The sequence below is a fragment of the Nyctibius grandis genome, chromosome 4 (assembly GCF_013368605.1).
Source record: "Nyctibius grandis isolate bNycGra1 chromosome 4, bNycGra1.pri, whole genome shotgun sequence".
Lineage (NCBI taxonomy): Eukaryota > Metazoa > Chordata > Aves > Nyctibiiformes > Nyctibiidae > Nyctibius > Nyctibius grandis.
The window spans coordinates 74682260-74697357 of record NC_090661.1 but is presented as its reverse complement, the minus strand read 5'-3'; the positions used below and the strand labels follow the sequence as shown (position 1 = coordinate 74697357).

The following is a 15098-nucleotide window of genomic DNA, read 5'->3' as shown; positions in this document are numbered from 1 at the left end:
TTCTGACAACCCTTTGGACAAACTGTAGAACTGGCCAACCTATATGTGTCAGGGTATGTTGTTTTGGAAAAAAATCCTGGCTCACATACATGATATTTATTTCTCATTAGTTAGGAAAGCTGGAAGTGTTTTAATCTTACAGGAAAATAAACTTAAGTCCAATAAACTGGTAGTTATTGTTATTACAAGAAAATTGATTTGAATCTTAGAAGTAGGATTTAAAAATAATGCATATTTTGACTGTGTAACTTGGAAGGAAACTACTTAAAATAGGAAGCACAATGTAATACTGATATGAAAGCATTTAATAGATAAGGTGAGCTGTGTCCAGAAATCAGAAGATAACATAACAAATGGTACTTTATAGTTTACCAAGCACAGACCTATTGAAGGAATATCTGAATACAGTAGCCTCAAATCATTAAAATAGACCATTAGGTTTGTGGACCCAGCTCCCTTCTAAATCAGACCACAGAATTCTTGGTTAAGAATGCATTGCAAGTCAATTGTGCCCAAGAATATAAATAGATATTTGAGGATCATAGACTCTTTTTTAAATCTTTCTTTTAATATATATTTATGACTATTTCTCCCTCTGTTGTGCTGCTGCCCCTACCTTTGGACTGATTACTCAAGCCAGCTTTCCTTCCAACCAACCCTCTCAACTTTTGCTGAGAAAACCTCACCTGAAACAGTTCCCCTATTCCCTCAAAACCATAAAATAAATAAGAAAATACACAAGTCAATGGTAAGCCCTTAATCATTAAGTCCCAAATATAGTAACTTCAAAAGCCACACTTCTTGACAGCTATTTAGGTCATTTCCACAAAGGATGTCAACTTTTCACTCAATAGCTGCTCACTTAAGCAGACTGCAAAGAGTCTTTGAAAGCAGATGCCTTGGTGATTTACAAAACTTGAAGAGTTCACAACTCCTTTAATAATAGAAAAGATTTAAACATCTCTCTACAAGATGTATCCCCTCCACGTGTTCTGTTCACTAAACTCAATATATTCAATAAACAAAGCCAGGGTAAGATTTTGCTCCTGTGGTCTACAAGGACCCACTGTCTTATAGTGCTTCACTGTTCCTTATTTAATATACTGCTGCACACATTCTTCACCTTGGTCCAAAATCTGTGTTTTGAAACAGCTCTCCTTTCATCTGGGAACCTCACAAATAAATCATCATTCCCAGGTGACAGAAATTGCCTTTTCACCCTCAGTGAAAGATTGATGCCCGATACATAGTTTATTTCCATATTGTTTCTCTTTTCTCTGGAGACAGCTGATATTACTTACTCTCCCTGGCTGATGAGCTCTGAATCTAACCACCCGTATCTTCCAAACTCATGCATGATATGAGCACATAAGGACAAGCTCAGATGCGTTTGTAGCAATACGATGCAAATCTGGTATATTCCTGAGTCAGATTTTTAAATAAATAGTTTACTTGTACTTTAAAACATTCTAATAATTTAAATATGTATTCTTTAATAACATAAGAGTGAATATTTGAACAGGCCAAATTAATTTCAGTTAGTACAAGAGTCAACAGGAGCAGAGGCCAAATGTCCACAGCCTCTACCATCCAGCCATGACAGCCTGAAAAAGAGAGTGACCCCCCCCATATGAGATGAGGGAGCACTAAATTGGCAAGATGGGTGAACACAGTAGCTCTCAAAACTAGCAAATATGATACCACCAATAGTTTTATAGGTACCTTCTGTCAGTAATAACAATACTGTGTTGCATGCAAAACAAAACTCATTCTGTAAAATAGTAGTCCCTATACGCAATGGAAATAGGCAATAGAAAGAACAGTTCCTCTGATCACATGAATTAAGCAGACATCTATTTTAAACGTACATAACTAACAAAATTAACTTAAAATAAAATTTAATTTCCACTGAACCTTAATACAGCTTAGCAAGCCCCTCCCAAGAAAACAAGCACATGTCTTAAAAGCACTTCTGAGCTGGTGGAAGAAAAATAAAACAATTTCTATTGCATCTCATTTAATCTCCCATACCACTTGAATTAGCACAGTTTCTGATCATCAGTCAGGATGTACATTAATAATAGTCCAACTTCCATTTGCCATCTACTATTTATTTTTCTTTTCCATCCTCTTCCAGGAAGATAACATAAAATCGTAAAAACCTTCCCAATCTTTCAAAGGCTCTACACTTCAAATTCACCATCTCAGCATACAGCAAAATTTTACTGCCAGACCAGCAAAACACAGCCTATACAAACACCACTGTAATATAACATTGAAGTTGTTTAAAAAGGAAAAAGAGAGCAACACTTTTTAAAATAAGAAACCATTACACTAGAAATATTAACTTATTAATAAATCTAGTTTTCATAATATAGAGAAAAGGCATTTTTCACCTTACCTTCAGTAACTTTAGTCGTTACTGAAGCACTCAAACTACCTGCTTAAGATTTAATCCAGTTTATAAAGTATAATTATAATTTCAACTGAAGTTACAAGCCAAATAACTGTCCACACACGTGATGACTGTAAAACATTTACTCTTGAAAAGGGAAATATAGCCAAAAGCATTGAGATATACAAACAAAATAGTCACTTATGTTTTACTTTTCTTCCTATTTTAAATCGACTCGGTTTACCTTCTCACAGAAGTCGGTAAGAGCTGTGAAATCCCATTTCTTTGAATAAGCAACATTGTATCTCAGTATAGCCTCCTAGGGAAAGAGCACAACAAAATAAAGCTTAGAGATACTTATTAACAGAAGAAAAAAAATTCCATGAGATTTCCTTTTTGAAGGAACAGTACCATCTGGTGGCTGAAACCTGTTACAGAGCCTACCAAAACCCATAAAACTGTATTAATATGGTGCGACTCCATGATACTGAATGCTGTATTTTAGGTTTAGCACTGAATAAGCTTCAGTCTACAGGTTTTTCCTCCCAGCACAAAACAAGACAAGGCATACTTTGATCTGCCTACAACACACACAACATAAACATTCCTCACTCCATGCTTGCTCTCTTTAAAAATACCAAAAAAAAAAGTGTCCCTGAGCAATACAGCAGAAGTTGTACCAGTTTAGGAACTTACAGAATCAGAACCACAACAAAATGAAATAGGCCTATTACAACAACCACCTTTAAAAAATTCTCAAGAATTCATCAAATATAACAGTATTATCAAGGCAAGTTCCATTAGTTGCCGGGGGAGCGCCATTTACTCGTTTGAAGTTTATCTGTAGCTTTTGCATGCTCCTCCTTCCCTGCCTTTCAGGTATAATCTAAATTACACTATTCTTCACAAAAAACTTAGCAGCAATCCTAAACTGGTCCAAATCACAATTCATTAAAAGTCAACAAGAGCTATAAGAGTAATAAACAGAGCACTAGTCTCCAAAATTTACAGATTTTTTTCAGCAGCTTGAATTGTTGCAATTCAGTGGAGTATACTGGTGTGAACAGTTCCTGTTTCAAACTCTCTCACCTGTGCATCACCCTACCATCTGGTTACAGAAAAAGCTTACATGCTACATTTACCACAAACTTGTATATACCGCCAGACACAGTTTCGTGTAGACTTATAAAAGACAATTCATTTTAATAATACTTAATAAATTCAGTGGTAACACTTAAGAGTCATTAAGAGCCTTAATTCATTAGGGAATCCCTTGAACGGCAGAGATTTTTTTAAAAATTTATTTTTATAAGTGATTAAACAAATAGGCCTGAGCCAGATTCACTAACAGTACACAGAGAGCCTGAATGTACTTCTATTAATATAGACTTGATTCCAAATTGTCAAGCTTACCTTCAAATCATGCGCACAAATAAATTTGTTAAGTAAGACAGTTTGGATTAGTTCCCATCGACTTCCAGCAGTTCTGTCTCCATTCTTTAAAACAAAAGACCAAAACAAAGTCAGATTAAGTTATTCAAAACAGAAAGACATATTTACTAATAATTGTCTTCCTTGCCACATTTTTTAAATAGTTTGCTTTATTTGTAAAGTTCTTTAAAAGTAAACCACATATTTTGAGTAACTGTAAAGTACTTCTGCAACTTCTAGTTCACTGCATTTTACTTCCTTAAGAGTTCCTTTGTAACTGAAGCATTCACAAAATTCATAAAGAGCTTTTTTCACATTTGCAGCACTCTTCCTCATGCCATCTCAAGCAGGAAAAATGATGTTCAGTACATTCCTCATGAAGAAAGTGGATTTTGCAGATAAAACATGACCACAGTTTATAAAATCCACAACTCAAAAACTAACTTTATAAAAATGTAATATTAAGAACATTAAGGACAGATTATAGAAGTGTATTTCTGTGGCTGACTCTTGCGCCAATGCAAATTTAAGACATCCTGTGACTTTTTTCCTCAACAGAAAGTCTTATTGCCTGTTGCAAGCAACGATGACATTTCTTATGAGACTACCACAAGGCCAGAGACAACTTATCTTGCTCAACTGGCAACAAAGATCTTATCATCACCTTCTCTCTGAAATATCAATTAAATTCATTTTACACTGTACCTGTGAAACTGATAAATGAAAAGACTATTTCCTAGAGGCTATAAAAGTTCTGTTCCAGATCCAAGTATCAATAATCATTATACAGTCTTCACTACATGACACACATGCTGATTTTATTTACCACAGTCTAAAGTATTTCAGTGGGTATGTCTAAGTAAGTCTTGAGCAGTGACAAGAAATATCAGATCAACAAACCATGCAGGGCCACCTCTAATCTCTCCGCCATTGTTTTAGCAGAACAGCAGTCAGATATACCTCATTCTATCAGCAATACCTGACAGAATATTATAATCAAAATGTGGTTACAAATTCATTCACATGTTTTGGCAAGCCAAATTGCTTCACAAAAAAAAAAAAAAAATAACACATATAAATTCATAAGTATATAAATATATACCTTACATGGAGTAAGGCTTACAGTCCATATAAGGATAGAAATATACACACCATCAAATCAATGGCTAGGTAAAATAATTACTAGAAAAAAAAAAAATCTTCTGCTCTGCCTGAAGCATCACAACCCAGAATCCAGCTTTTCAGACCAGGTATGTTCATCTATTTGATTTTCCAATTCCAAACACAGTTTGCCAACTGAGCAAATGCAGTAAACAAAAACTCACCTACATGCAAACACTTATTTGATTACACAACTGTAAATACTTTATCTTACCTCATCCTCTACAGGGTATAAATTTTGTTCTGAGCAGGGCATTTTAACATGTTTATTGTCCCACAAATCTTTGTAGTGAGTTGGAAAAGGTTTAGGCACCTCTCCTTCCCTCAGAAGATCTACCTGCAACACAGAAGGAGGGGCGAAAAAAGCTCAGACTCTTACTTTCAAGTTTTTAAATGGCAGAAATAAAAAGTAAGCAAAACATAGTTAAAAAAAGCTCTCATCTATAGCCACCCTTTTTGGAAAGGGGAAAGCTACAAACTGACCACATGATGGATATTTAGTTAGAAAAAAATCCATCTGTTACTCTTATGTTATACTTGGTGAAAAGAACACCACCTTATCGTTTGACCTCTTGAAATACACTGAAATAAAGGTAATATATGCAATTATTTTATGTTCGATTATTAGCTAAAGACTTCCTCATTTATGAATTTACGCATCTACATAGTTTCAACCAAATTTTCCAAATGCGGTTTCAAATGTTACCATAGTCATGTGCAGAAACAACATTTTTTAACCTAACACTGAAGAGGATGAGAAACCATTATAGATATGGCAATATTTCAAGTTTACTCCACAGAATATCAGAAATGTAAAAATAAATAGTGTGATGTTCTTAAAGACTTCATCTGCTATACGGCCTTCTGGCAGCACTGATTCTCTCAGAACTTGTGTTTAAACTTCACATGCTTTTCTTTTGTCTGGAATTTATCCATGAGCCTACAGGTTTATGGTCACACATTTTATTTCAACAATAATCTAACTGCCTACTACTCCAAAAGATTAAAGGACAATATATCAGATTTGATCTAAAATGCAGTGGTAAAACTGCTAGAAACTCCTCTTCATTCTCTGTCTTTTTCATATCTTGAATATCTTGAGCCTTTTGTATATCCTGAACCCAAAACAGACTCATATTAAAATGAAAATATAACATGGAAATGTTGAAGTACAAATTTTACGTGCAGACATATTTAAATTCCCACAGTTTACAACTCAGACAAGGAAGTACACATACACCTATGCAAAAGAAAAATACTTGTCCCTAAAAGCCAGAGGCAGTAAAACCGTAACTACATTTCTTTTGGATCTTAATATCCTAATTCTGTGCATCAGAAAAGTCAATTTTCAGGAAAATCAGTTGTCCCAGTCTGCTCACAAGGAACGGCAAAGACAGACTTCCACAACCTGCTAATACTATAAGACTAACATTTGGCATTTCATACTATTGAACAATTCAGTAAGAAACTTCATTTCAGATAATACACTGAATTATCGTACTCTGACGGTTACTGTATGATTGGCTGAGGGTCGCAGATGAGGAAGACGGGCCCCGCACATAGGCATTCTTCTCATCTCCTCAATCGGTGTCCCAAACCATTTCTTATTAGTTGGAAGAGGAGGTGGCATATATTTAGGAATCTTCCTTCCTGGCCTCTGCGGTTTGAATTCACACTTTTCTTTCCTGCTGTTAAAATAAAATACGTTGAAACATTTTATTTCCACTGAAAAACCTGGTAGGCAAATACACAAACTTCCACTCCAGGGTTACATTTATAACAGAGTCAGTTTATTTGCTAGCCTTTGCTGTGGCCCCAGGCCAAAGCTTTATTAGGGGAAAACCCCCTGCCACCAATAACCTCCTCCTCCCCAACACAGGCAAGTAACGTGATGTCTACCAAAACACTCTTCTCTACAGGCTTACAAACACCTTCACAGAACTGCAGTGGGTTAGCAAGGCAGGGTTTTCCTCTGCAGAGTCATGCTCTTTCCCAACAGGATCTGTTCATCCATGGACACGAGACAGACTCATTGGTCTGCATTTGTCAGGATACCCTCTACAGCCCCTTCTCAACTGTTAGAAAACAAACACGTGTGCATGCACAGATGCACATATTCCTTCTTTAAACTCAAAAAACCCAAAAAAACCCAAAAACCACAACTAAAAACTTCTTAACCACTCTTTCTCACTAGGGTTGTATTTTTCATACCAGGCATACGATACTTGCAATGGAAGGAATTCATTACTTGCAATAGAAGTAATACAAAAAACACTTGCAAAATTCAAATACATGCAAGAGCAGATGAACTAATCCTCTTTAATGATCAAAGGTATTTGCACAGATCTGAGATATTTTGGGGGAGAAAATTTTGAACCTGCTGTATGCTTGATGTAACGTACTAGATGTTTTTCATGCAAGAGAAAGAGAGTAAAATGCAAAACAAGTTAAAAGCCTACACTTTGAGGTACTGTTTAGACACTCTAAATTCCCCTTCACGAACTCACTCCACCCTTGGATAAAGATGTTGTCCAACCTGTCCGCTGTGTCTATGCATATGCCAGTATCTTCAGGTGCAGACAATGCCTCCATCCTGGCTGATCACATGCAAACGGTGTAGCCACACCAGCACAACACTGGGCACAGGCCCACTGTGCTCATCTGAGAGCCGAAGGATAATTCTGGCATAGCATTACTGATGACTGAAATCTGTTTGATACACCACTGCTTCTTTCTCCGCAAGTTAAGATCTGAGCCACTCTACTACCTGCTGTAGACCTGGTCTAACAGACACCAGGAGGAAAGCTTTAAGATTTTCTGATTCCCCTCATAAGAACCACAGGCACTACCACTATTTTGCCTGGCACTGAGGTTTATAACCTTCATATCATCTTGTTTAGGCCCCAATAAGAAAAGAAAAAATAATATCTCTACAGCCTAATACTCTACCTTACTAATTACTCTGTAAAGCACTGCTAGGTTTCCCATCTATTCACACAGCAAAACTTTTGCATGAGTTTCCCTTCTCAAATATGGATTTATTGTAACACATGATGCTCTAGCACTGACAAACGCAAGCCTCAGCCTCTGCTGCTTTACTATAACAGCAACTTGTTTTAGTGAAAAGAGTACTCCCTAAACTAATTTTAAACTTTGACCCTCTTTTCCATACTTTTTTTAGCAAATTCTTCATCCATCCATTTTTCCTAAGAACTACCTTTGTTTTCCAAATCCACTCTCAGCCTACTCATTTCTTAAGATTTCACAAATGCAAGTTCCTGCCACTAGTTAGCCACCCTCCGTCACCCTCTTAATTTCCTTGAAAAGTATGGTTTGTGCTGCTCCTCACACCCAGAAAGGACCTCCCAGTAAGGACATGCAAAACTACTTTCTTGCCCTGCTTTAAGGACTTGAGTCTACCGAGATAATTGCTTATTACACCAACACACAGAGTCCCCTTGTTTCTGCTTACTCCTTTGCTGTGTATTCACTTTCTCAGCTCCCACTGAAATCTAAGCTCTTCAGAGCAGAGATTATGGTTTTGCCCTTACACAACACCTAGCGTACGGAGTCCTGGGTCCTGCTCAGGGCTTCTATTTCCATTGCTGTAGTATGTAATCACCAGTCCTTCTCTCTCCCAAATTCTGAATGAAGCCAAGAAAAAAGCCCCAAAACACACATCTCTACAACTGCTTTCAAAAGTGAAATTTTTCATGTCTGTTTCAATCAAAGCATCAGTAGCACTGATGCTTCAACAAAACTATTTTTGCAGGTGAAACTAAAAATAAACAAGAAAACATCAGTTTCCTCAAGTATTCTGAATGAAGTAATGAATGCTAGAGCTATACTCCATAGAGCACTTCTGTATCACCATTCGTTTCCAAGCATTGAAAATCCCATGGTCTTAAATCACTTCTCTAATAAAGAAAATCAACTTCCTACAGTTTCTTTAATTCCCAATTTTAACAGATCTCCAATGATGTACAAAATTGCACTGGACAAACATATCCTTTAAAAAAAAAACACAAGCTGTCCCATTAAAAATAAGTTACTTCAAGCTAATGTCAAAGTTGTCTTTGTGTCTTAACACACATTTTGCAAAACTCTTTATACAATCCAGCCTCCAAAGCGCTATCAAAGAGGAAATTTTTGAGCGTGAAAAAACAGATGAAGAGGCAGACAGCATGCTACCTTTTCTCCTCAATTTTAGGTATCCTCATGAAGTGAGAGGTGATTTTGGAGTCTCTCTTCACACCCTGTTTTGCACCTTTGCTTTCTGATGATGGAGCAGGAGAGATCCCAGGTGACTTTGTACGCGGACCGTCCTTTTTAACAGAATTATCTATTTCCTCAAAGCTTTCACAGCCCTTGGCAGAAAAATGGGACTTTCTTGACTCCAGTTCAGCATCCCCATATTGAATCCTAAAAGATTTGTTTACGGATTTTGACATATTAATTTCCTCTCGCTCATCAAGAAACGGACTAGTTTCTTCATCAGCCTCTGACCCATGACAGCTATTTTTTGAATTATCTACATCCATTGGTGACTCAGGTTCACTTTCTTTCTCAAAAGCAGGTGAATCCCCTGAACTGCTCTGACATTTGCTCAGTTTCCCACGACCTCTAAGATCAGATACACAAGTATCACAACCAGCATCTGAAAGTGGACTTTCTGGAACTACATCCCCTTCTTCTGGTTCACCAGTTAAACAGACAGAATTGCAACTCTTCAGTTTCTGTGAATTGCATGAAGCCACTTGTCCATCTGTCTCAGTGTCTTTTGAAGAAACTTTTGTATTTCCCATTTTCAAAGCCCTGCTTGATGATATTTTCCGCTGAGTCCAACTGTCACTGCTTTCTTCACAGCCCCTCTGAGCCTGCTTGACAGGTTTGTGCATCTGATCAATGTTGGCGTTTTGAAAGTGGTCTCCAGACTGCGTCCCCCTCACAGGCTCTGTGTCTAAGACTGGATCTTTGTCCTCAGCCTCCCAGTTATACATGCTGCCTATCTGAGGCAAATTTACATGCTTTGCACCAACTTCCACAGATATTTTTGAACAATTTTGCTGACAAATATTCTCTAGCTTTTTCACATCATGCTCGCAAAAGTTATCTTTTTTAATGGAAGTCATCTTGGGATTTGCTTCAGTATTGTTATTACTTTTGCTGTGTAAGCTGTGGAAGAAAAGGGAATTTAATGTCTTATCTCCAAATTAAATTTCTGTATATATATATTTTTTAAAAGGAATTATGATAAACATACAATAGAAACTACAGGACTTTACGCATTATACTCTGTAAGTGAGCACTACCAGGATCAACAAGTTTTACTGCACTGGGGAACGTAGCTCAGTAACTGTCTATTTCCACTGAAAGGCTCCAAAGGATGACGAATCAGCTCCTTACCTTAGAAATCTATTCCAGTGATTCATTATCCTTATTTTCAAATCAAATAGTATTAAGCTATTATTTAGTTATTTTCTCCACATGAAAAAAGTTTACACTACTTTCTGCTTAAAACTGACTAGGTTGTAGTCTGTCCGTGAGGCTGGAGTAGGGCATATAAAAGCAATACTCCAAGGGAAATCTGAAAAAATTATTCATACCCTCCTCAAGCATCTGCTTTGCTGCCACCTACGAGCCTGTAATTGAGCCCTCTGTACTTCTGTATTATCATTATCACAACTCTTCCTGGCTTTTGTTGAACATTGCAGCACTGCTATGTATTTCAATTTCTAATTATTAACAAACATCAATGAAAAATAAACCAGCACATTTACTATTGTGATTATAGAAAAGTAATATCTAATATTCCTTCACACAAGATTCTTAGGAGTTTCATTTTAATGCTGTCTTGCAAACATTGCTCCTGACAGACAGGACCGCAGAAAATATCGGCAAACTTTACATGGCACCATTCAACACTAGAACTTTTATAATAGCTTTCACAAAATAACTTGAATGCACATTTGAGCACCTGCAAATTCTGGTCCAAATTATATCAAGTTGCACATGCTTATACTACAATCACAGTCCAATGAGATCAACCAAAACAGACTTTTGTCTGTAAATTAACAGCAGAACTGTGAGCTGAATGCAAGGACCATCAGCCAAAATCTGTAACTATTATTGCCCTATGTTAAACCAAAACAAAAGCAGAGCTGTTGACTAAGGACATAGCCCAATATTACAGCTAACTTGATCTAATGGTTGGCTGCCACTGGAAGCAGCAGTCCTGCTTTGCCCTCCCTTGCTGCACATACCCTCTTTTTCTTTGCAGGAGCAGCTGTACTTATTCACCTAAACAGTGAGGTGCTTCAGGAAGCTAAGCCAGCAAAAAAAAAAAGTTTGTTTCGGAGGGTGAGGGGTGGGGGGCTAGTTAGCTTTTTGTAGTGAAAGTCTGTCATACTCAAGAGGATGTGCCAAGGTAAGGAAAGCAGCAGAAATGGGGTTGCCTTTCTTTTTCAGCAGCTAGCTGTACTGGCAACCTGCGCTTTTAGCTCCCCAAAGGCCCACTCAGAGAATACAACTTTTAAATAGGTATGCTGTACATTTTACCTTTTGGACTCAGTTGTCTTGGGTCCTTTATTCTCCAACCAAGTGGTAATTGTCCGTTGTTTACAAACTGAAAAAACACAGTTCACTACATTATTACATGAAACATGACAAAGCCGCAACATGATTGCATATGAATAAGATAACCTGTACTGGATGAAGATTAAAACACCTCAATTAAGTCCTCATTATCATCTCTACTATAGGGAGCATCCAGACACTAACACTATTAAAACTACATGTGATGTAATATTTAATTTGTATCTGTCAGCAGCTGTAGCTTCTGCAGTAATCTTTATAAATGCCAGGGTTGGTGTGTGGTGGTTTTTTTTCATCCAACTTTCTTTTAATATAATTAAAAACACACAGTGAACCTCTAGATGGCAAAGAAAAGAAAGAAAAGGCAACCCAAACTTTCCAGCTCTCATTATCATCTTTAATTACCACTACCACACAGTGAGCCCTGAAAGACTTCTGCTGAATTTTGGAATGAAGAGGCGACATGACATATCTTAGAACAAACAACCAAAACCCTAACGATTAGGCATCTTAGAAGACCCAGCTGAGAACCTTATTTGTATGTAGCATACTGTGAAACACGAAACTTAATATAAAGACTGTACACATTAAAAGCAACAAGTGCTGAGAAAAGGACTTTTTTTTTTCCCCCCCTCCATCCATAAACAATTCAAAAAGCCTATCAATGCTTGCTCCGCTGAACAGTAGCAAAACGTGAAGGATACGTTTTTTTCAGATTTACCAACAAAAACACAGCTCCAGTGAATGTGATCAGTCTTATCTCTGCGATGTTGCAGAGGTCAGACAAACTTCCAATAGAACAGCAGCACATGAACCAATTACGTAGAGACTTCAGGGGAGGAATAGGGAGAAAAAATTCAAAGCAGTTATTTCACAACTGGAAAATAATCTTCACTAGTATAAGAAGGGGGTTTACTGTTTTGTTTTGTTGTTGTTATTTAAAAGGTAATTCTGAAAATTTGGCAACTGGCTTCAGTTCCCTTTCTTTCCATTTGCCAAGAGAAGCTCTCTACCTGTCACTGCTGACTGTGCAAGGTGTTTACTCACTGCTTCCAACTGGGTAGGTAAAATTTGTAGTTCCCCTATTGCAACAGTAGTGTTGCAGAACTTAAAAACCAGTACAGCAGATCTGGCTATTGTGATTAATAGACACTACGGAAAGACTCAGCATTTTACTGCAAATGGAGGTTGCCTAACTTGTAGCGTAGGCAGCTCAGGCCATAGGCAAATTAAGAGATGTTGTTTCATAAACACTTTCCCAAACATTCAAGGTTATCAAATATCCTCATCAAAAGTACAGAATTTCTAGAATGAAAAAGTAATCTCCAAAAAAATGTTTAAATCATGTTAAGTTCTTCTGAAACGGCACAAACCATAGTGCAAAATTGCCACCATGTGACTAGGTCACCAGGGAGTAATGCCAAGCCATACGTAGGTTACAGGCACAAGGATACCTGTGCAATACTCAGCCATTTAATTCTTCGACAAACGCTCCGCTTCACCCCGCTCAGACAAAATAACAGCTTGATGGATTTTATGAACTGAAAGATTTTTATTTCTAAAGGTTCACTAAAACTGAAGTATATTAGTCATTCTGTTTACCAAATTTCACCTTATATTTTAAGTGTTAACCCAAAATGCCTACAGGAAAGGGGAAAGAAGCAGCCAGAAAAAAAACTGAAGACATGTTAAAACATGGGATGAATAAATCTCTTCAAAGGCAGCTGACTAGCTCTTGAGATATAAACATGCACTGAGGAAGGAATACTTATTCATTAGCACAATAAATAGAAATTATAGCAGCAGCAGAACAGAACAAAATGGCTTTGGTCTGAACTTTCACATCTAACTAGCCATTTAAACCCTATAACCAATATAACACAGATCATTTTTCTTTAATACTACTAACATCTCTTTTTGCTACAGATAAAAACGTAAGAGGCAACAAAAAGACAACACATGCTCACATTCAGTGTAAACAACAAAACCAGAGTTCAGTGTACTTTTTTTTTTAAGCAGTGTCTAAGTTTCTATTCAAGATTCCCCAAATCATTCCCATAAAACAAACCTTCCCTGAGAATCTACCACTGAGGAAAACAATGTAATTTTTAGAAGATTCTTATTTATCACTCTGTAGGAGTGCATACTCTTATCTACTCAAAGTTGCCTCTCAGTTACTGGTTACTGAGGTTTAAGTCATCAATCGAAGACCACAGCAAATCTGGTTCTTTTTCCTTCCCTGCATTCCTTTCTACTCCTGAAACAGGTACTTTATTGTGCATTAAAATTTTATTTTGACAGTGTTACTTCCAAATAAAAGTCACCCAAGGAAGCCACGTGGGCACTTTTTCCCCGCAGCTCTCTTACACAGCAGGAGGGGCACCCCAGCATCAGCAGCACCCCAGGCCTGCAGCCGCGTGCCCACGCGGGCTCGGGTCACCACCCTCAGCTCTCCCTGCCGCGACAGCCTGGCACAACACCCCGCCGAACGCCATTTCTCTTGCAGCAAGTATTCGTCCTCGCACATGCTAAGCACGCTACCTTCAGCAGCTCGCACCTCACTCGGATGGTTGCGCTGTTACTGAAAGTTTGTAAAGAATCAGGCACAACGCCAGGATAACGATCCCGTGCCCAAAGCCGCCTCCAAAGGGAAGCGCCGCACGCCCCCGGGCCCTCGGGACACGCTGGCTCCGGGGAGCTGAGTTAGAGAGGATCCCCCGACACTGCCGGCCTGCTCCGCGGAGCCCCCGCGCACCGGCACAAGCGCCCGCCCGCCAGCGCATCACGGCAGAGCCGCCGCGAACAGCGCAGAGGGACACCGCGACCCGGCGGAGCCTCCTCCCGCCAAGCCCCGGGCGCGGCCGCGGCCCCCGCGGCGCCAGCGGGGGCGGGACGGTGCGCCGGGGGCCGCCGAGCAGCGCTCCGGCCCGCCTTGGGCAAGTTCAGCGCTGCCCAGGCTTTGCGGGCAGAGTCGTCCCGTCCCCCGGCACCCCGATACCGCCCAGGCCGCCAAAGAGGCGGGGGGGAAGCCCCCGGCGAGCCCCCTTCCGCGCCCAGCCCTCGCCTGGCCGCTCCCCCTGCCCCGGGGAGGACGCAGCCCCGGCCGGTACAAACCTTTGTTCCCCACGGCGGTGGCTGGACTGCCGCCGCCGGAGCTGCTGCCCCCGGGCCCCTCCTGGCGGGGACCGAGCGGCGGCGGCGGCGACAGCGGCCGCTCTCCCTGGGAGCCGCCGCCGGGGCTGGCGGTGCTCGGCCGGGCTCTCTTCCGAGGGGGGTCCCGCCCGCAGCCCTCACTCATCCTCGGCGGGCCCGCCTCCGCCCGCCCAGCCCGCCTCAGCCGCGCGGGCCCGCCAGCGGCCGCCGGGGCCAGGCGGCAGCCGCCCCCCGGGGACGGCGCGACGATGCGGCGGCGGCTCTGCCGGCGGCTCTGGCCCTCCGCATCCTCCGGCCCGCGGCGCCGGGCTCGTCCCACCAGCCACCCCCTCGGCAGGAGGCGCGGAAGGAGCGGCGAGGCCGG

At 40.0% G+C, this 15098-nt stretch overlaps 1 protein-coding gene across 1 annotated transcript in view; it reads right to left on the bottom strand.

The window, feature by feature from the left end:
• Positions 1 to 14879, bottom strand: part of PARG (poly(ADP-ribose) glycohydrolase) — a 71070-nt gene extending 56191 nt beyond the window's left edge. Inside the window, exons 1-7 of the mRNA XM_068398809.1 lie at positions 14696 to 14879; positions 11546 to 11612; positions 9179 to 10162; positions 6489 to 6675; positions 5202 to 5324; positions 3809 to 3892; positions 2640 to 2714 (exon numbers count right to left, since the gene is read on the bottom strand). Of these exons, the coding sequence (XP_068254910.1) occupies positions 2640 to 2714; positions 3809 to 3892; positions 5202 to 5324; positions 6489 to 6675; positions 9179 to 10162; positions 11546 to 11612; positions 14696 to 14879 (1704 nt within the window). The remainder of the gene's footprint in view (positions 1 to 2639; positions 2715 to 3808; positions 3893 to 5201; positions 5325 to 6488; positions 6676 to 9178; positions 10163 to 11545; positions 11613 to 14695) is intronic.
• Positions 14880 to 15098: the final 219 nt, after the last annotated feature.